Here is a 22,132-nt window from a genome sequence, read left to right as displayed (position 1 = left end):
ATAGTACACAGTGTGTCATCATGAAACTTGCGGGATGGCAGGACAACAATGATCTCCAGACTAGATTATGGCAGAGAGGAGGGCATTGACCCAGCATTGAGACCAGAATGTAAGGGCATTTTCCTGGTCCTATTAAGTAAAAGCAAAGTGCTTCTGGTAATACTTGCAAATTATTACAGGGAGGAAAGCATTTTCCAGGTCAATGGCCCATTACAGGTGCCAGGGTGGTGTCAATTAGATTCAGAAAAGATATCACATCTGGAACAGCAGATACAATTGGAGTTGCCATCTGATTGAGTTTACAGTAATCCGCAGACGTTCTCCAAGACCCACCCACCTTCTGCCCAGTCCAAATCAGTGAGTTAAGGGGGTTGGGGGTGAGATATCACTAGCTCTGTGTCTTTCAAATCTTTTAGGGTAGCACTAATCCCTGTATTTTACCAGATATGCAGTGTGGATTTTAGTTCATTGACCTGGTAGGAAAGAGAAATTATGGGGCTTCCATTTAACTTTTTGTACCACAATAGCCCTAACGCCATGGGCCATCGTGCTAATGTGAGGATTTTGCCGGTTTCCGAGTATGTCTTTTGTAGTTACATGTTCAAGAACTTGGGAAATAACCATAGGATGTGTCTGCAGAACTACCAGGCCCAACATGAGATGAACTTGGGCCAAAATTCCATTATCTTCTGACCATAAGCCCCCACCTAGACTGGTGGACCATAGTGTTCTGGGGCCCCGGGAATTTAGCATTAATCAGAATCAGTGTTTTGTAGTTCCCAAAAGGTCTGGATTTGCCCTTCGTTGGAGCACAGTCACCCAGCGGCTCCTGGGGAAAGTTTGGAGGAAAATTCACTGCACACACTGTGGCAGCGCTGTGTGGTCCTTCCTGAAGGGGACCAGGCCTCCTTTGCAACTGCAGGTGATAATTTAATTGATTGTGGTACTGCTTCTTGCCATGGATTACGGGCACCTCACTTCCCGTTGGCAAAGAGCTTGGCACCATGTCAAGGAGAAGAACACACCCAGATCAGCTGCACAACCATACCTTTTAGGGTCTGTTTCCTGGCACGTTCTGGTACCAAGTACTTGTCTATCAGGGCACAGTCAGGAAAACAGAAAACTCGCTCCAGTTAAATATGGAACGTTAATGTGAAGAATTGGTTAAACAGCGGTTGAAATCTAAAATAGCAAGAGGAGACCTGGAGCTACCACGAGGATGCTCAGCAGCAGCTCATCCCCTAAGTGGGCACTAGGAGCCTCTGGAGTTGGCAGAACTGGGCGCTGGGACCCCCCCAGGGGCGGCTGTCACCTGGCTCAGCCTCAGGAGCTCAGAGGCGGCCCCAAGAGCCGGCACTTGGCTGTTTCTGTTACCTCTGCCTCCTCCAGAGTGCAGAAAGGAAGTGGCGACTGCATGCAGCCCGGGTGGTGGCGGTGGTGGCGCAGAGCTAGCAGGAGCCCTGGGGACAGCAGGGGCGGTTCGAGCTGCACCTGGGGCCAGCTTGGCGGCGGTGCTAGAGGATGAGTGCAGCTAGTCTGAGGCCGAGTGGAGGAGGATGGGTTGGAGCGGAGAGGCGGTGACAAGCCCCCACCGGCCAGCAAAGGGGTCCTCCTGGCTTTCGGGAGGGTGGGCAGCCAGGAGCCGGCTCACGCAGGCTTTCTGGAGCGCTGCTGGCGCCCACGGTGCTAGCTCCGGTTCCTGGGAAAACAGCCTGAGCCAAGGTTTCGTCCCAGACCAGTGAGCCGAGGGGCGAGGAGCGCGCGGCAGAGACTGACCGGCAGACACAAAGTGAGGCCGGCGCGGCCTTGCAGGACCGCCTTGCGGAGGACGCGGCCACCGCTGGTGCCCTCTGTGTCCCGCCCCCACCCGCCGCGCTCACCCCGCGGGGTCTGCGGCACCCCCACTTCAGGGCGGCTCCATCAGTCTCCTCGTCTCCTCGCCAGGCCCCGCCAGGGTGGCCCAGGAACCTGGGAGTGAGGTGGTCGGATTCAAACCGCATCTATCTTACGATCATTTGCCTTTCTGACACAGCTTTTGTTTTTTATGCTTAATAATTATATATTCAATTCTTGTATATATTTATCTTATTTCAAACAATTGCATACTAACAGCGATAGTAATGACAACTCCAGAATTTTAAAAAAAATGTAAAGCAAAAGAAAAATCAACAAATAACAAGTCATTCAATATCCCACTATTCAGAAATAACAAATGTGCAAACATTTAATGAACATTCCAGATGTCTCTCTCTCCATGTTTACAGGGATAAATTTCCATAATTACACAGAGGGGCAGAAAGAGGTGGAGAAAATAATTTATAATGGCAGAGATATTTTATACATCTCATTTTAAAAATAAAATGTTAAATTTAACAAATGAAAATAAACTAGTGAAGCTCAAGGAATGGCTGGATGCATAAAAACCTCTTTTCAAAAATGTGTACAAAGTATATACACAAGGACATGTGACCTATACATTTGCCTTAGTCAGGATAATGAACTGTACTAGCTGGCATGTCATGAGCAGGGCTGCATCCCTGTCCCAGCTCCACACCTGCCCCCACAGATGAACCCACTGTGACAAACGGTTTCATCATTCCCTTACTTTTAAAATATAATTCTAAAACATCACATCTCTATGCATAAATAATATATCCTTCAGATTTTCTTGTCTTCAACTTTGCAAAAATGTTGCCATGGTATATGTAATCTTCTGAGACCAGCTTTTGCATTTATAATTTTGTTCCTAACGTTAATCCACGCCGCCGTTTTGCTCATTGTGAGGTGTTCATTTTCACAGCTCTGTAATATTCCACAGTGTGAAAATGCTATCATTTGTTTACCTGTTCTACTTCTGATGTACACTTGATTGTGTTCAGGCACAAACGTTCTTGTGTATGTCTTTTGGTGCACACGTACAAGAATTTCTCAAATGTACGCAGGAGTGGGAAAGCTAAACCACGGGGCAAGGGAATGTCTCCCTTGTGGGAAGGACACGCCAAATTGTTTTCAGTGTTGTTTGCTGCTGCTGCTTCCAACAGCCATGTGTTAGCCCTCCCATTCTCACATCCTTACCTACTCTGGGAATTGTCTGTCTTTACATTTTGCAAAATTATTGGATATAAAATGATCCTCCATGGTGGTTTTGGTTTGCATTGCATGGAATGTGTTTTCAAAGGTTTTAATCCTTTTTCCTCTTCTAGGAAATGCTTGTTTATCTCTTTTGACCACGTTTCCATAGATTCTTAACCTTTTCTTAAAGATTTGCAGGAGTTCTTTATCATCTTTTATGTGTTGCAAATTTCTTTCTCCATTTAGAGAAAGGGGCACGGAGGCCCAGAGAGGCTGACGGGTGCCTGACTCCACCTGGCCGCTGAGGCACAGGGCGGGCGTGAAGGCCTCTGCCACTGCACAGCTGGCCCTCCCTGCCCTCCTCCCTGCAAGCTGCCACCAGGCTGAGCACTGTAGACTTCTCCTTTGCCCCAAGTGGGCATGTCTGGCGAGAATGGTGCTCAGCTGGGGCCTGGGGCTCCACTCCCTCTTCTGGGTCCAGTGGGGCTGTGCTTGAGACCCTCCCCAGGCTTGGACAGTCCCCACTTAGCCCAGTGCCCAGCCTGTGGGTGCTCCGGGGCTGAAGACAGGAGGGGAGTCCTGGGGGTTGGGGGTTCTCCGCCGGAGGCCATCTCTCATCTTTCCTCAGGGTTTCCTACCAACTTCAAGGTGCTGACTAAGTAGGGATTTTCAGGGTCCCCAGAGGTGGGAGGGAGACTTTCTGCCCCTCTCTGCCACCTTGGGTGCCACTCCGAAAACCCCCTTCTGGTCTCTGCTGGTGGATTAGTCTGGCTTGGCTTGTTTGTGGGTTTTGAGAAGAGTTTTGGTTCTTTTGTAGGGCATGGGGGAGTCTTTGTGCTGGCTTCACCTGGTGCTCAGGGCATACCTGGCTTGGTTAGAGCTCTCCCCGCCTCACCCCGCCCCTACCCCCCATAGCTGCGTGAATGGCAATTTGGAGGGGAGAACGGGGATTCATATGAGCCCTCTCCCCACCCCCAGGGCCAACTGTGGAGGACCAAGCGGCCACTGTCATCCAGTGTGCCTTCCGGAAGCTCCTGGCCAAAAAGGAGCTGGCTCGCCGCCGGCAGGAGCACCAGGAGTACCTGGAGCAGATGGAGAAGCTGCAGAGGGAGGTGAGGCCAGGGACAGGGCTGGAGGAAGAGGAAATCAAGAGTCAGGTTTGTGGGTGGGAGTTCAGGATGTGGGGCCATGACCTCAGCAAGGGGCCAGTGTTTCAGAACTGCAGTGATGACCTCAGCTCTGGGGAGCCAGTGACCTCAGACTGGGGACGGTGACCTCGGGGTTGGGGGGCAGTGACTTCAGGGCTGAGGGACACTGACCTCGGGCCTCGCAGGCCTTCCTTGTCCTGGTGCGCCGGGAGCAGGAGGCGGCGCGGCGGCAGCGCGAGCAGGAGGAAGCGGCGCGGCGGGAGCGGCAGGAGGAGCTGCAGCGCCGCCGTCGGCTGCTGGACGCCGCCTTCGAAGGGGACCTGGGCGAGATCCGGGCGGTCCTGAAAGAGGTCAGTGGGCTGGCCGGGCAGGGCCGAGTAGGCGCGGGCCCGGGACAGGATGGGGCGGGCCCAAGGCCGGGTGTGGGCGTGGCCAGGCCGGGTAGGGCGGGGCGGGCCGGTTGGGGGAGGGGAGGGGCCAGGATGGGGTGGGCGGGGCCGGACCGAGGTGACCCTGGCTGGGCTACGTAGGTGGAACAGCTGCTGACCCGCGAGGGCGTGGGCCACGACGAGGCCGGCCAGGCGCGGCGGCTGCAGCGGCGCGTGGCCATGGTGGAGTGCGAGGACAGCCACGGGAACACGCCGCTGTCCGAGGCGGCCGCGGGCGGGCAGCCCCTGGCCATCCAGCTGCTGGCGGAGCTCGGCGCCAGCCCCAACAGCAAGGTGGGCACCGTGAGCTCCGGGCCGAGAGTGCCGAGGGGCGCGGTCAAAGGGCAGGCGGGTGGCCTCCTCCTGGCAGGGCGGGGCTGGGGTCTGGCTCAGGGAGCCCCTCCCGCAGGGCGCCTACGGTCGGACGCCGCTGTACCGAGCAGCCTTTAGGGGCCACCTGGAAGCTGTGGAGGTGCTTCTGAAGCTCGGAGCAGACCCCCGGGTGTATGCGGAGGACGGGAGCACTCCAGAGCAGGTGCGGGGCCAGCCGGTGCGGGGCGGAGCAGGGGCGGGGCGGGGCGCGGCGGTGCAGTTGCGAGCCAGGCAGGTGTCGGCCGGGCAGACACACACCCGAGCAGGTCACTGCTCATCCCCTCCATCTCCCTTGTCAGGAGCCTGGGCAGCCCTGCGCCAGAGCTGGTCCCCAGCCTTGCCGCGCCCCATTCCCTTCCCAGAAGTCCTGACTTGAAAGCTCTCATTGTCAGCCCGCAATCGAGGAAGTGTCTCATTGTTTGAGTGCCTTCTGTGCCAAGTTTTCCGTCATCTCCTTCAATGCCCTTGTCCACCTGAGGAAGTAGTGTTACTGTTGTAGATGGGGAAACTGCGGCTGGCTACCCCAGGGGTTGGCGGAGACCTCACCCTGCAAGGGCAGCAGCTGGCCCATCCACCTGGCCTCTGACTCTCAGCACTCTTCCTGTTTCTCTACGGACCTTGTGCCCTCGTCCCTAGAGCCTTGGAACTGTGTAGGAAGTGACTACTCATCTGTCCTGGGCCGGGCTGGAGACGTGGGTGCCTGGACTTGCCGGGGCCCAGGAGGCAGGGTCAGGTGAAGCTGATGCATCCTGTGGGAGCAGCAGCTGGGAAACTGGGTCACAAAATGCCTCTGCCTTAGTTTCCTCTAAAACAACTTAATTTGAACCCCAGTCCCTCACCCTTCTCAGTCATTGTGTCCCCCACCCCCACTGCCTCCCACATCCCATCCAAATCTATAAAGCTGAGATGCTGCCTGGAAATTGTGGGGCCTGCTTCAGGCCTGTGGCAGATCCCTGCTTCCCACATCTGGCACCAGAGGCTTTGCCCAGCTGAGTACTCTGTGGCCTGGGCATTGCACCCCCCCCCCCCCAGACTCTCCTCCTGTGGATGCTGCCCTGAGGCCTGTCCAGCTCCCTTCTCTCCGCCTGTCTGCAATGGGTAGTCCCTCCTGGGCTGGCAGGTTGGCAGGGCAATGTGGTGGCATAGTGAATGTGGGGAGGCACAGGTAGGAATCTGAGGGTGCTGACATCTTCCAGCAGATCTGGGGTCCAGGAGGGCTGGTGGCTCAGTCACAGGGACAGAGACTTGAGAGGAGCAGCAGAGTTGGGAGGTGGTGCTCACACCTCACCCAGGGAGGGTGGTCTCTTCAACACCTGGTGCTCGGGCAGTTGGATACCCATAGGCAAAGAGATGGACCTTGACCTAAACCTCACACCCCATAAAAAATTAACTGAAAATGGATTGCAGATTTAAATATAAAGTGCAAAACTTTTAGAAGAACACATAGGAGAAAAGTTTTGGGGCCTAGGGCTTGATGAAGAATTCTTAGACATGACATCAAAAGCACCATCCAAAAAGAAAAACAAATCAATGAACTTCATCAAAATGTAAAAATCTTGCCTGCAAAAGACCTTGGCAAGTAGAAGGAAAGACAAGCCACCAACATGGAATAAATATTTGTGAACCACATATCTGACAAAGGACACACATCTAGAATGTATAAGCACCTCTCAAATCTCAACAGTAAATAAAACATACAATCCAGTTATAAAACGAGCAAAGGACATGAAGAAAACTTCACTGAAGATATAACTACAGCAAATAAACACACGAGGACGTGTTTATTCAACATCATCACACACTATCAGAACAGCTGCAATGAAGAATAGTGACTATACTGAATGCTGGCAAGGACACAGAGAAACTGGATCTCTCACACCTTGCTGGTAGGATGTAAAACAGTACAGCCACTCTGGCAAATAATGTGGCAGTTTCTCAAAAAACCTAAGCATATATTTATTATGTAACTCAGCAGTCACACTCCCGGACGTTTATTCCAGTAAGATGAAAACTATGTTCACACAAAAATGAGCACAGAAATGTTCATAGCAGCCTTATTTGTAGTAGCCAAAAACTGGAAGCATCCCAGATGTCCTTCAGTGGGTGATGTTTAAACAAACCATGGTACATCCCTACCATGGGACACTTCCCAGCAGTGAAAAGGAACAATCTAGTGACATGTGCCATGCCTAACAACTTGGATAAATCTCAGGAGAATTATGTTGGGGGGGGGAAGCCAATCTCAAAAGGTCATATACTGTGTGATTCCATTTATATAACATTCTCAAAATGACAAGATTGTAGAGAAGGAGAAGAGATTCGTGGTTTACAGGGTTACAAATGGGAGCCTGGGTCAGAGAAGGGGACAGAGATGGGCCTTGGCATGGAGAGCAGCTCAGGGATGTTTGTGGTGAGGAAGCTGTCTTGATTATGGTGGTGGTCACACCAATCTGCACACGTGAGAAAGTTGTACTTGACTATGTACACACACACACACACACACGCACACATGACTATATTTAACTCTGTTGAAATTGAATATGAGGTCTGTGGATTGCACTGTGTCAATATCCTGGTTTGTGTATTGTGCTACAGTTACATAAGAGTCATCACTGGGAGCACTAGTTAAGGGTATATGGAAACTCTGGACTATTTTTGCAACTTCATGTAAATCTCTATTTCAAAATAAAAATGTAGGCCAGGCGCGGTGGCTCACACCTGTAATCCTAGCACTCTGGGAGGCTGAGGGGGGTGGATTGTTTGAGCTCAGGAGTTCGAGACAAGTCTGAGCAAGAGCGAGACCCCGTCTCTACTAAAAAAAATAGAAAGAAATTATATGGACAACTAAAAATATATATAGAAAAAATTAGCCGGGCGTGGTGGCACATGCCTGTAGTCCCAGCTACTCGGGAGGCTGAGGCAGTTGGATTGCTTGAGCCCAGGAGTTTGAGGTTGCTGTGAGCTAGGCTGACACCATGGCACTCTAGCCCGGGCAACAGAGTGAGACTCTGTCTCAAAAAAAAAGAAAAAAATTAATAAAATTACCAAGCATGCAAAAAGAAAAAAAAAAGCAGGAAAGATAATCCAGAATGAAGAGAAAAATCAGTCAAAGCTGACTTGTAAGTGACAGAGATGATAGAATTAGTAGACAAGGACATTAAAAGACATTATAGCTATAATAAACACACATACATACACACACACACATCCTAAACTTCCAGAGATGAAAACGACAATATCTGAGCTGAATAATACATTAATACACTGGATGGGATTAATAGAAGGTGCATATTAGACACTGAGAAAAATATTAGTTAATTTGAAGACACTGCACTAGAAACTATCCAAAAGGAAACACAGAGGGAAAAAAGATTGAAAAAATGAGCAGAAATTTCTGCTTTCAAGATGAAGTAAGAAGAACCTCTCTCAATAATTGATGAAACAAGTTGACAGAATATCAGTAATGATATAGAAGCATTAAACCACTCTCTCGATCGTCTGTCCATCCATTCATCATCCGTCTATCATTCGTCTATCATTGTTTTCATAAATTTGTCCATTCGGTCTTTTCCCCCAGTAGTTGATTTACTCTTTCATCAATTCATGCATTCTCTCATTAATTTATGAGTCATTTATTCATAAACTTACTAGTCTATCCACTCATTAATGTACCCATTCTACCCTTAATACCATCTTAAAATCATTCCTCCTTTATTAATATATCTATCTACTATTAATTCCGACATCCCCCCATCCACTCATACACACATTCATGCTGTTTACTTGACAAAAGTTCTGAAAAAGCAGGGACCATTCCTAATTTTTCTTCAGTTTACCCCACAATTCTCCAATGTCACACATATTGGTTGGCACATGACAGGCACTCAAAAATTTTGTTAAATGATGAATTCATCCATCCATTTGCTCAACTAACCATTTGCTTATCTCATTTATCCATGCATTAAATTCATTCATCTATTAATTTTTTGGTATCAGTTCATTATTTTATCTATTCATTCAATTAATCTAATCTTTATTCTTTTATCATGTAATTAAGTCATTAATTTATTCATCAATTTATCATTTATTGTCTATTTAATAAAATGTAAGTTCACTCATTATATTATTCATATATTTTATCTCTTCATTCATTTAGTTTTCCATTTATTCCAGTTCTTCCACTTACAAACTGATAAGTTCTTAAGCTTCTTTGAATTCTCAGTTTCCATATATTCAGAAATGGGGCTAATCGTCTATTTTTTGAAGATTAATGACATAATGAAATACACTGGCACAGTTCCTGGCATATAGTGAGTTCTCAATAAATGATAGCTATTATTCTTTAAAATAAATGTTCACAATTTCTAAGTTACTAATGCATTGCCTCATTCATATGTCTGTTCACCCTCCCATACTATTTATCTAATCATCCATTCATCCCTTCTCTCATATTTCTGGCTCTCTATTCCTTTAGCCACCCCTTGATTTTACACGTTTGAACTTTCTTTTGTGAAATGTAAAGCACATACCGAATATTGCGCAAATCAATGTTGTGAGACTCAGTGATTTACCACAAAGCAAATAGCCAAGTAGTAACCATCTGAGTCAAGAAATAAAATATTGCCAGAACCCCATACCTCTCCTCAAATAACCATATCTTGCATTTTACAGTGATTACTTTCTTGCTTTTCTTTATCTACCCTACCCTTTATTTCATCTTTAAATCATCCCTCATTATTCATCCATTTAGACATCCATTTATTTTTTCTTTTTCTTTTTTATTGCCCCGTCACCCACCCCATAGCCCCATTTATTTTTTCATTCATTCCTAAGCCAGAATGTCTAAACACTATAGTTAGGTTCACTGTTTTTGGACTTTATGTAAAGGAATTTATATGGCATATATCTGGCTGCTTCTATCACAAATTTTGTTTGTGAGATTCAGTCTTGCTGCCTATAGCTGCAGTATGTCCATTTTCATTGCTATAGACAGTTCCATTATATGAATGTCCCGAATATATTTTGTCCATTTTACTGCGGATGAGCATTCAGTTTGTTCCCAGGTTTTGGCTATAATGGTGGTGCTGCTATAAACGTTCTTGTGCATGTCTCCGGGTGCACATGGGCACAGTTTTCCAAAATGGTTGACCAGTTTATCCCATCCCACTATCAGTATATTATAGTCCCATTGTTCCATATCCTCATGAATGTTGTTACTTTCAGTATTTTTTTTAATGAAGACTTTATGGTGAATGTGTAATAGTATCTCACTGTGGTTTCACCTTGCATTCCTTGTTAATTGATGAAGGTGAGAACTCCATCTTACGCTTATTGGCCATTAAGACATCTCCTTTTAAGAAATGCCTGTTTAGTGACCGCTCTCTCTTGGGTTGTCTGATTTATTTCCTTATTGACCTGTAGGCACTGTTTATATATTCTAGATCAAGCACTTTCTCAGTTATATGTATTATAGATGTCTCTGTCTAACTTGCTTTTTCACTCTCTTAATGTTATAATTTTGTGGAAAATTTTGTTTTATTATAGTAAATTTTATCCATTTTCCTCTATGGTTTGTGCCTTTGGTGTCAGTTTAAGGCATCTCTCCATACTCCCAAGGACATAAATATTTTTCTTATACAATCTTCTAGATCTTTCATATTTAGATCTACAATCCACTCAAATTTATTTTTCTGTGTTATTTTGGTCTGTCTTGTGCAAAGTGGTAATTAATCTTGTTTGTTTCTCATATAGATGTACAGTTGTCCTAAGAACATGCATCGTCTTTGTGAAAGACTCCTTGTTCTACGTTGCCACCTGTACCCTAAATTGAGTATCTATTTGCATGTAGGTCCATTCCAGGACCTCTGTTCTATTCCATGGGTCTATTTGTCCTCGTATCAATACCAGTGTCTTGATTACAGTAGCTTTATAACAAGTCTTACACCAAATAAAGCAAGTCTTTCTACCTTGTTTTTCTTCAAGAGAGAGTTTTAAAAAGTTCTTAGTCATTACTTCTTTACTGTTTCTGCCTTTATTCTCACTCTCCAAATATATGTTTGGTAGATCTTCTCACCATAGCCTCCACATTTCTGTATCTTTCAGGATAGAGGAGGATATACTGTGGAACAAGCAATCCCCAAATCCCAATGGCTTAAAACAAAATGAGTTTATTTCTTGCTTATGTTATATGTCCATTGAGGGTTAGCAGGGGGCTTCTGCTTATCTTAGTCTTTTAGGGATTCAGGCTGACAGAGCAACCACCATCTTGAATATTGCTGGTCACTATACCAGAAGGAAAGAGAGCTCTTGAGGGTCTGGCACAAATACTTCTATTTACAGGTCATTTGCCAAACCTAGTCATTTGGCTCCACCTAACCACAAGTTGGTCAGGAAGTGTAATTCTATCCTGTGTCTAGAAGGTGGAAGGATCAAAATATTTCATGACCAGCACTAATAACTACCACAGTTTTTTTTACTCTCTATTCTATATTTTCCATCCTTTTGTTTCAGTTTATTCTGGATATTTTCTTGTGGCATGTCTTCCAGATCACTAATTCTCTCTTCAGCTATATCTAGCCAATTATCAAATCTATGCACTTTATTCTTAATTTTGGTTATTTTAATTTTCCCTTCTATAAATTTTATTTGGATCCAGCTCTCTGCCAAAATTCACAATCTAGGCCGGGCGCGGTGGCTCACGCCTGTAATCCTAGCACTCTGGGAGGCCGAGGTGGGCGGATCGTTTGAGCTCAGGAGTTCGAGACCAGCCTGAGCAAGAGCGAGACCCCATCTCTACTAAAAATATAAAAGAAACTATATGGACAGCTAAAATATATATATAGAAAAAATTAGCCGGGCATGGTGGTGCATGCCTGTAGTCCCAGCTACTCAGGAGGCTGAGACAGGAGGATCACTTGAGCCCAGGAGTTTGAGGTTGCTGTGAGCTAGGCTGACACCACGGCACTCACTCTAGCCTGGGCAACAGAGTAAGACTCTGTCTCAAAAAAAAAAAAAAAAAAAAAAAAATTCACAATCTAGTCTTCATCTCCTCATAGTATATGTAGTTAGTTATTTTAAAGTCTATAGCTGATGACTCCAATATCTGGATCCCTTATGGATCTATTTCTATCACCTGTAGTTTCTGCAGAGTTTCATTTATATTATCTTGTCTTTTCCTATGCCTTTTTGTTGTGTCATATATTTTATTTATAGAAATAATTTGAAGCCTAGCAAGATATTATCTTCTTTCACTGAGTATTTAGCATGGCTTTTGCCATGTATCTGGGGACACTAACAGTCTGGAGTCACCCTACCAATTTCAGGGATTGAGATGATTTGAAGCTGAGCTTAAGTCCCTGTGAGGGTCTAATTCAGGGTCACCCTTACTCTGAGGGTACAATTCTTAGGACTCCATCCTATGTAAGGATTAAATTCATATATTCCTAAGTTCCTTCAGTTGTCCATCCATGCATTCACTCATCCATCCATCTGGATGCATTTCTCTGTACATTCATTTATCCATGTATCTGTCCATATCTGCATCTCTCCTATCTATCTTTTGCCTATTTATTTATTCATTCATCAATACAATCAGGTATACATTATGCATTCATTTATTCTTTCACTCATTAGCCCAGCCATGGGATTAATTGACAAAATATCTGTGCCAGGCACTGTTCTAGGTGCTTGGGCACATCCTTGAACAAAACAAAGTTCCTTCTATCACAGAGTTCACACCGTAGTGGGGTCAACCAATCACCAGTATGACAAGTGCTATGGGAAATGTAAAAAGTAGGGCAGTAAGAAGGGGTCAGTTTACTAGAGTGGGCAGGGCTGAGGTTGTGATTTTAAGAAACGTGGCCAAAGTGGGCCTCACTGAGGAGGTGACGTGCTAGGGATTACTTGGAGCTGAGGGAGTGAGAACTGTGAGTGTCTGAGGAACTTCCAGATGGAGTGGCCAGTGACAGGCCTTGGGGGGTACAAAGGAGGAGACCCTGTGGCTGAAGGGGACAGATGGAGCAGCAGGTATGGACAGTTGGAGGGTCTGGGGCTGATCAAAGACCTTTATTCTGGTGGCACTTGGACAGGTTTTTGGGCAGGAGGCTTAGCAGCTGGGTGATGCCATTCAGTAGCAAGATGGGAACTACAGGGCTCTGAGGGCACCAGCCCCTCAGGCTGATCTCGCCTATGGCTGGCAGGTGTTGGGTACAGTTTTGCAAGGTATGCAAGGCAGGCCGTCTCTAAATGTCTAAAAATATGCTTCATTGGGCTATATTTAAAGCAATTAGATGTGTAAAATTTTGATTTTGGCCCTGGTGGCTTTGAGCAACTGGTGCTAGGTGCTGTGAAGCAGACAGCATGGGGCCCAGCCTACAGGGCCGGCGTCAAGCCGTGGGTAGCTCATGAACATATCCACAGCCCCCCACGGACCTGCAGGCCCCATGTGCCCCTTCTCCCTGCCTCTGCCTTCCCCATCTGCAGACCAATTGCCATGTCAGCACGTGCTCAGCAGGGCTTCTGGGATGCAGCTACCTGAGGTCACGCTGAGCACCCTGCCACTTCTTTCTCTCTCTCTCTCCCTCTCCCCTCTCCTCCGGCACATCCTGAATTCTTCCCCCTTCCGCCCAGCTCAGTCCCCTGAGGGTCTCTCCCCACCCCCAGCCGGCCAGTCTGCCTGGAAGGGCCACAGGAAACTAGTTCCTCCCCGTTTCCCTCATTCTGTCTTCATCCCTTCCACACCGCTCTGCAGGGACCACCCTCCCCCCCCCGCCCCGCACCTGCCCCTCGCAGCATCGCCCCGACTTTTGTCCATCCACGCAGCTCCGTGCGCAGACACCTTGGCGTTCCAGGTGCTCACCTGTCGCTGTTGCCCAAACCCTGTGTCTGCCTCTCCTCGCCCACCCCAAACACAGTGCCCCTTCATCCACCTCACACCACCGCCCGGTCATCCATCCACCGTCCACCTGTCTTGCCACTGGCCCACACGTCCATGCGCCTGTTGGCCGTTTCCCCGCCACCCTCAGGCGCCTACTTTCTCCTGGGCCCGCTCCTCCAGCGCACAGGTGCGCCTCGCCCCTGGTGTTTGCCAGGCCAATTCCTTCCCTCTGTACTGTCACCTAGCTGTGGGGGAGCCAGCCACACCCTGCCCTCTGGACAGCAGGCACCTGTCAGCTTGTCCCCAGAGCAGACACTGGCAAGTGGTATTCAGAGACGGAGCCCACCCACTAACAAACAGCTTGTTGGTCAAGGGCGAGGTGCGACTGGCCTGCGGTGAGGGAGTGTGCAGACCCCTCCATGCTCCCGCCAGGTTATTCCCCGCGCCTCACCCCTGCTCCACAGACAAGACTCGCCCAGGGCCTGGGCTCTGAACAAGCTGTCTGCAGACCCCGTGGTGTTGCCTTAAATCCCTTCCCGGTGAGTGACACAGTTTTGTGTTGTATCTTTGCTTCTTCCCAGTGAAACAAATCAGGCACAGCAAGTACCCTCGCCATGCGCTGTCTGTGGTGCAACTGGTGTTGTGCTAGTGGTCTGGCAGTTCCGCACTGGGCGGGATTTGAGCACTACCGTTGGCTAAAGAGCACTGCAGCACAGCCCAAGCAGCTCCGAAGCAGTCAGGGCCAGTCTGAGCTGGCCATGTCAAGGCAAGAAAGTGCTGAGGCACCCAAGAAAGTGCTGGGCACCTTTCCCGGGCCCGGTAGTTATCTTGATACTTGTCTAGTCAACTTCGTAACAGTTTTGCTGAGCACTCCAGGCTAGCACAGTGTGTCTGTTGTGTGGTGAGAAACCTGCATTTTCCCCTTAATCCACCTTGTTCCCAGCTCTTACAATCTTTCCACCCATTCTTCCGCAATATTCCCTGAGCGGGAAACGAGGGCATATTACATCTATCATTTTTACATTGATTTATATCTCATGGCAGTAACTTGTGCATGTAACCCACATCCGCAGTCTAGGCAACAATAAAAGCAAGTATTAAATACAACCATTATGCCAGTTAATAAAATATAGTTCCAATGCACAGGCAGAGTGTAACCACTCAGAAAAAGAATCAAAGACTCCTCATTTTTCTGCGTTGTTGATACGGGCACCTAAATGAGTCAAAGCATCGGTAACATCATCTTCTTCATCTGGAATCTACGTGCAACAGGTGGTGCCCAGCAAGGCGCAGATCCCACCTCAGCTGCAGTGAGTGCATCCAGGGTCATTCTGTTTTGTAAAACCACTTTTCTCATTTGGGTAGTTTCTTGGCTTAAGGGGTACACAGCATTTTTTTGTGTGGTTTCGTGCTTCAGCAGTGAATTGGGCAGAGCATCAACTGGGTGAGAGCATCTAATGCTCCTGCCGCAGGGACAGGGGAATATTTAGGGGCCATTCCCACCAAGCCAAAGACCTAGGGAGACGAGCTCTCAGGCCTTGATATTATTAGGTACCGTGGGCAGAGTTTGATGTATAATACCTGGCAGGAAAGGCCACCTCATGGTACAACTCCCAGTCCAATTGTGGGGGAGGTGTGCCCACAAGTGTATGCTGCACGGCCACCCAGCCCCCAAAGGGGCAATATAAGCTCCAGCCCTGATGAAGCAGCCCCCCCACCCCGCCCCGAGCTGTCGGATGCCCCCAGGCTGACAGTGTGGATGCTTGCTGAAGGGGGCGGCCCGCCGGTCAGCCCAGGGCGAGGGGAGGAATTTGCAGTCGGATTGCGTCTTTCTATGCATAGAGGGGCCTCTGAGTATAACAGTCCATGTTCAGTGTCATCCATGTTAATCCATCCCAAGTGTTATGCGTTGGCCGTGAGACATTTATGTGCTGTCTCCCCAATGTAAAGGCACATCTTTTAGTTTCATCAACAGTTGGCAGGTGGGAAGTATTCTCAGGTGTAGGTAGCTGTCTATGACAAATGGTGGAGTTGATGTCATCTGCGTGGGGAGAGCGCATCCTGTCACTCTGATTCTGGATGTCACGGGCAGTACGTCCCACGGCCTCCCACCCCCACTGGACAACGGTAGGTATCCACGTACCCAACATCTGGACTGGTTGCTGACCGCTGCCGTTGTTGCAGCCCAACCTGAAGACATCGCTGCTTGCCACGGACAGCAGGAGCAACAGCCCATGGGCGCAGACACACATTTTTGGAGAGACTCTCAGAGGTGACTCCATTCCCTGTGACATTATTGCTGATGCAATTTCTCCCATAGGCCCTATCAGGGAGGCTGCTGCAGGCTTCGAGCCTGGTTTATAGCGCCATGAGAGGCTCCCCTCCCAGGATCGGGCACAACAGCCTTGCCCGTGCCACTCGCCGTGGTAGCTCCAGCTGGTATCGATGTCTTCATGTGGTGGTATCGCAAAGCTTTCAGGCCTCCATCCAGGGGCACCACTGGGGGTCACCTCACCCTTAGGTGCCCTTGCAACGCCCTCCAGCACCATAAAACCAGCCGAGGGTGGAGGCACCTTCCAGCTCAGCGGCAGCCCCTTGGTGTGCTCAGGAGCATGGTCTGGCCTCCTGCTGTGGGGCCCGGGCTCAGCGCCTGGAGAGTTTGCGGGGCCTGTTCCACAGGCCTTGCCAACCATTCACAGGGAGTGATGCCATGTGTGGTAGCGGGTGGCCCACTCAAAACCTGTAGAGCCCCCGGGGCCTCAAGGAGCCATGCTTGGACAGTGCACACATTTGAGTTTTTAACAGACCATTTTTTCTTTCTGTTAGACCTGCCCCTGTTGGATCATGTGGCAGGTGAAATCTCCAGTCTATGTTTTGTTGTGATGTCACGATTCTTTGCTGAATGTCATGACTTGTAAAATGAGGACCTTGGTCACTACCCACCCTCCTGGGTACAGCACACGTGACACTAAGCGTGTGGTGAGACACTTGGTGGTTTCCACCTGGTGGATGCTTTGTGGGGAAGGCCTGTAAAACCCTCCATGGTGCCTGCACCGGTTACGGCAGAGCTTTGCCTTCACACCGGGACACGGGGCCAATACAGTCAACTTGCCAGTCCTGGACAGGTTGTATGGCTCGATGTACAGGACCCTGAGTGGAGGGGACCCTTCTAGGTCACAGCCAGGAACAGGCCTCACAATTCTGAACAGCTGCTAGAACATCTGTGCGGTGGACAGGGATGCTATCGTCCCCTGCCCCGTGGCTGCCCCCCTGGTGGCTGCTCTTACGGTGTTTCCATGTAGCAGCCTCCGCTGGTGGGCCTGGGCAGATGGCCCTGACATGAGCAAGGGCGTCAGCCTCCTGGTGTCCAGGAGGTGACTCGGGGCTGTGGACATCCACATGGCACACTGTAAGGTGTGCATCCTTTTCTTGTCATCTGTGACGGGTGTCTTGCCACACACATTCCCCAAAGGGGCCTGCCTGGAACCTGCCAACCATCACCAGCCTGTGCTTGATCCACATTGTGAGACTGATCCTCCCTAAACTGCCCAGCTGTCTGCACAAATGACCAGTGGCCAGGGCGCATGGGTGACTAGGATCCAAACTACTTGTAGCTCAGCCCATTGGCTACTGTGTCCCAATCCCCATCCTATCCACGGACTGTCAGTATCCACTTGCACTGCTACTGCCACCATGGGTGTCGAGTGGCCTGCCTAGACCCATCTGTGTACCAGGCCGTAGCAGGTATTAGTGGGGTCCCTCGTACACTGCAGCTGGTCTAGTGGGTGGCTCTGTTGCCACGTCAGCCTCTCCCCTTGTTCACAGCGGATGGGTCCGAGCACCCGCTGCAGTGCCTGGCTTCAAGGGCTAGTGAGTAAGACAGCTCTTTGCTGCAGATAGGGGCGCCATTTCTGCAGGTGTGTAATTGCACCACCCTGGCAGAGGGTTTGGCTCAAAGGCCTCCACCCACCCTTTCATGGGGTGAGCAGTCTTTACTGTAACCGTTTGTCCTCCAGTTATGGCCTCTACTTGCTGCAATGCCCTGCGTGTCCAGCGGCGGTTGCTTCAGTACGACAGGGTAACGGGATTCTGCTCCCCTCCACAGCTGAGACCAGACCCCACAGGCACCAATCCTGTTGCTTTTTCCACAGACCTCAGCTCGTCCCCACAGGATCCCTGGTAACTTCCAATACACAAAGGTCTTGTGGCTCTGGGGCTGGTTGCCCCAGTGCCTTTGCCCATCAAATGCTTCTTGCTCTGTCTGGTCACCCTTCTTTCTCAGGGTGTACAGTGGGGGAGAGTTTATGCCAGATGAGGAGTAAATATTCTCCAATAACCTAATAAACCTAAGAAAACCTGGAGTTGCCTTACGGATTGGGGAACAGGTTGCTGTGCTATTTTGTCAATAATAGCGCCGGGTATATCATGTGTCTTATCTGACCAAGACACTCCCAGGAATTTGACAGCCACACTAGGCCCCTGCATCTTTTGGGGGTTGACTTCCTATCCCCTCTCCTTCAAGCTGTCCAAGACAGTCTGTAGAACAATCTCCAAATCAGTGAGAGACTCTAAGGTTAGGAAAATATCATCAATTTAGTGAAACAAGGAGACAGAGGGAGACAAAGAGAGTCTAGACAGGTCCTGTGCGACCACACTGTGACAGATGATGGAGCTGTGCAGGCACCTTGTGGTAGCACCTGGAAAGTCCATGGTTGGCCTTCCCAGCATGCACACTGGTCCTGGGAATGTTCTGCTAGGGAAACATGAAGAAGGCATCAGCCAAACCAGCACAGCAAGAACAGTTCCTAATTCAAGGGCCTTCTTGTTCTATCAGCTGAGCGTTAATTACACCTACACGTACAGGGGACATTACTTTGTTTAGTTTACAGTAGTCGACTGTCATTCTCCATGTGCCACCCGTCTTCTTCACCAGCCATACAAGGCTGTTACAGGGGCTCTGGGCTGGCACACTATTTGTACCTTATATAACTCCTGCACAGGCTGGGCACGATGGCTCACACCTGTAATCCTAGCACTCTGGAAGGCCGAGGCAGGAGGATCACTTGAGGTCAGGAGTTCGAGACCAGCCTGAGCAAGAGCGAGACCCCATCTCTACTAAAAATAGAAAAATTAGCTGGGCATGGTGGTGCGCGCCTATAATCCCAGCTACTCAGGAGGCTGAGGCAGGAGGATCACCTGAGCCCAGGACTTTGAGGTTGCTGTGAGCTAGGCTGACACCACGGCACTCTAGCCCAGGTATCAGAGCGAGACTGCCTCTTGTACATCCGTTTCCAGTCATAATTCCTCCTCCAGTTGTCGCACCATATTCTGCAGTCCCAACATTCTGTCGGGGGCCAGCTCACACAGCTATCACCGTTTGCCATCTTTACCATACTGAAGCATTTTCCCTTCTTGTAGCAAAGGCTCAATTCCTGACCAGCATTTTTGGGGCATCCCTGTGCTCACGCAGCAGCCCACACTGATCAAGTAACCCAGCGACTCCACAGGGAAGGCTCTGGCCACCCCGGGATTGTCCCCGGAGAAGATGGTATTAGCCCCTGCAAATGTCTCCTCTTTACTCATCATTTGGTCTCTTGGATCCTGCTGGCTAAGCCAACTGTTTCAGGAGAATCCTGGGGCAGTATAGAAAAACTACCCCTAAAACTGAGAGGGAACCAAAGACCAAGGAATGACTCTGACAAGTCCAGCTTGGCAAGTTAGATGAGTTTATTCGAGGTTACTTGCCAGGGCACTTGCTCCTGGGCGGCACAGGAATTTCTTCCACAGGAGCTTCTTGCATGCAAAGTCTGCGTCTGCCTCCCGTCCTTCCCGGTGACCGAAGCAGAGCTTTTGCATCGTGTCTTTGCTTGCTCACAGTGAGACAATCATGCCGTGCAATCCATTTTATGTTAGTGATATTACAGTTCTCCACTGGGCGGGGACTCTAGTATTACAATTCACTAAAGGGCACTCACTGTGGCCCTTTATGGCCAAAGCGGCTCTAAAGCAGTCAGGGCCGGTCTACAATGGCCGCCGGCTGCTTCAAAGCGAGAAAGTGCTGGGCACCTTTCCCTGTAGTAATTATCTTAGTACTTGCTTAATCTACTTACTTTGTAACAATTTTGCTGAGCACTCCAGGCTACACAGTGTTTCTGTTACCTGGTGGGAAACCTGCATTTTTTCCTCAAATACCTCCTTCCTAGGTTGAGCGGAACACTCAGAACATGCACACCCTGAGTGTCCAACAAATGTCACCTGTCATTAGGTGGCCACTCTGGACGCAGTGGCCAGTGTGCTGCAGTCGTGGGATCTGAGCCTCACGGAGGCCATGCTCCAGAACATGGAGGCGGAGCAGCAGCGCCGGGCACAGGAGGCCCAGAGGCACAAGGAGGCCGAGGCTAAGCGGTGCGATGGGCAGGAGGGTGGCGGGGAGCACTGACAGGTAGGTCCTCTGACCCAGCCCTTTCCCTCTCACTCTAGCATGATCCTCAAGGTGCAACAGCTAGCCAAGGAGCAGCAGCGGTGTCAAAAGGAGGTGAGCTCAGGGAGGAGCCAGGGGAGGAGGGGAGCTGGGTGAGGAGGAGGAGACAGGTCTGGAGGAGGAGGGGGAGCTGGTTAGGGAGGAGGGGGAGCCAGGTGGGGAGAAGGAAGAGAGCCAGGTGGGAAGGAGGAGGAGGAGCCGAGGAAGGCGCTGGGAAGGCGGAGGAAGAGCTAGGAAGGGAGGCACCCTGGAGGTTCTGGACCTGGCCAGAGCCTGCCCGCCCTGCCACCCAGCTGCAGCAGGCCTACTGCGAGCTCAACCGGAGGATCACAGAGCACGACAAGTGTGAGCGGAAGCTCACAGGCAAGACTGAGCTCACGCTGCAGGTGTGGACCTCCAGGCTTTGCTGGCCCCTGCTTTCTGGACGCCCCTCCTTGCTCTGCATCAGCCCAGGGTTTCTCTCCCGCAGGCCTGGGGTTCTGGGGCACATCTTTCATTCCCAAACTTGGGCAGCAGTGGCCTCCTTGGGGTGGGGTGGGGTGGGGCAGAAAGGAAGCCCAGCAGGTGACCTCCTGAGACCAAACGTGGGGCAGGTTTGTGGAGGTCAGCGTGGCCCCTTCCTTCAGGCCATCAAGGACGCAGAGGCCCAAGTGGACAGGCTGCGGCAGGAGGCCCAGAAGGCCGAGGAGACACTGGCCATGGCCAGGCTGGAGCTGCGCGAGCAGACGCAGGAGGGTGGGTGGCTTCGGGCCGGGGTCGGGGGGCTGGAGAGGCAGGCCCAGGGAGGGGGTCGGCGCTGGGATCTCCAGGCGGCTGCACACTAACATCCCCACAGAGGAGGAGGAGGTGCCTGGGCTAAGGTGCCAGGTCACTGAGCTGCACGACGTGCTGATGAAGGACGTGGGCGACCGCATCCGCGCAGATGGCAGGTCAGTGCTGTGGGCCGGGCATGGGGCAGTCGGGGGTTCCAGCTTACAGTGGTGACCTGACAGCCGCCCCCAGGTGGCCTCTTGTCATCGACCCTTCGGGCCAAGCAGCCACCTTCCTGCGCTACCAGGACACCAACTACGTGGACACGCTGAACCCAGAGCACCTGAGGCCGGAGAGGGTGCGGCTGGCTCTGCTGGGGGCGCTCAGGTGAGGCGCGTGGGCCAGGGCATGCCCCCGCCGGCTTGGCCCGTCCTCACCGCCTGGCCACGCAGGTACGGGAAGCCGCTGGTGTTCGACCTGCGCGAGGTGGACCTGTTCCCCACTGTGCAGCAGCAGCTGGAGGCGGTGCGGCCCGGCCTGGCGCAGGAGCTGCTGAGCCGCACGCTGCTGCAGGAGGAGCGATACCTGTCGCTGCTGCGGCCAGCTGATGGCCCCGAGTACGACCCCATGCAGTTCCAAGAGGCGCGCCTGGAGCACTTCCGCCTCTTCTTCGTCACCAGGGTTCGGTGGCCGCCGGCCGAGCAGCTGCAATTGCTGCTCCCCGTGCGCGTGCAGCTGCCCAGCACAGGAATCTAGTGCCTGGCCCCAATAAAGTGCGCACCTGGCGCTGCGTCCCGATAGTGTGCGCTTGTCAGCGTTGCGTTGTCAGTGTTGCGTGCGCATGTCCGTGCCGTGGGGAGGGGCTGCGTGCATGTGTCCACCTCCTCTGGTTCGGAGCTTGGGGGTGGCCCCCGCAGGGGCGTGAGAGAGGCGCGGTGGCAGGGCAGGGAGGATGGGCTGGTGGGCAGACCCCGGCCAGCTTTAGAGGGCAGGAAGGGTTAGTCTG

The 22,132-nt window shown here is 50.6% G+C and overlaps 1 protein-coding gene across 1 annotated transcript in view; it reads left to right on the top strand.

The window, feature by feature from the left end:
• Window positions 1–21,899, top strand: part of IQANK1 (IQ motif and ankyrin repeat containing 1) — a 35,644-nt gene extending 13,745 nt beyond the window's left edge. Inside the window, exons 3-13 of the mRNA XM_069465889.1 lie at window positions 4,051–4,184; window positions 4,406–4,570; window positions 4,751–4,942; window positions 5,058–5,183; window positions 20,161–20,309; window positions 20,376–20,430; window positions 20,670–20,762; window positions 21,003–21,111; window positions 21,212–21,305; window positions 21,379–21,513; window positions 21,579–21,899. Of these exons, the coding sequence (XP_069321990.1) occupies window positions 4,051–4,184; window positions 4,406–4,570; window positions 4,751–4,942; window positions 5,058–5,183; window positions 20,161–20,309; window positions 20,376–20,430; window positions 20,670–20,762; window positions 21,003–21,111; window positions 21,212–21,305; window positions 21,379–21,513; window positions 21,579–21,882 (1,556 nt within the window). The 3' untranslated portion in view covers window positions 21,883–21,899. The remainder of the gene's footprint in view (window positions 1–4,050; window positions 4,185–4,405; window positions 4,571–4,750; window positions 4,943–5,057; window positions 5,184–20,160; window positions 20,310–20,375; window positions 20,431–20,669; window positions 20,763–21,002; window positions 21,112–21,211; window positions 21,306–21,378; window positions 21,514–21,578) is intronic.
• The last annotated feature ends 233 nt before the right edge of the window (window positions 21,900–22,132 follow it).

Source organism: Eulemur rufifrons, chromosome 3 (assembly GCF_041146395.1).
Source record: "Eulemur rufifrons isolate Redbay chromosome 3, OSU_ERuf_1, whole genome shotgun sequence".
Lineage (NCBI taxonomy): Eukaryota > Metazoa > Chordata > Mammalia > Primates > Lemuridae > Eulemur > Eulemur rufifrons.
This window is presented reverse-complemented; position numbering and strand designations above follow the sequence as displayed.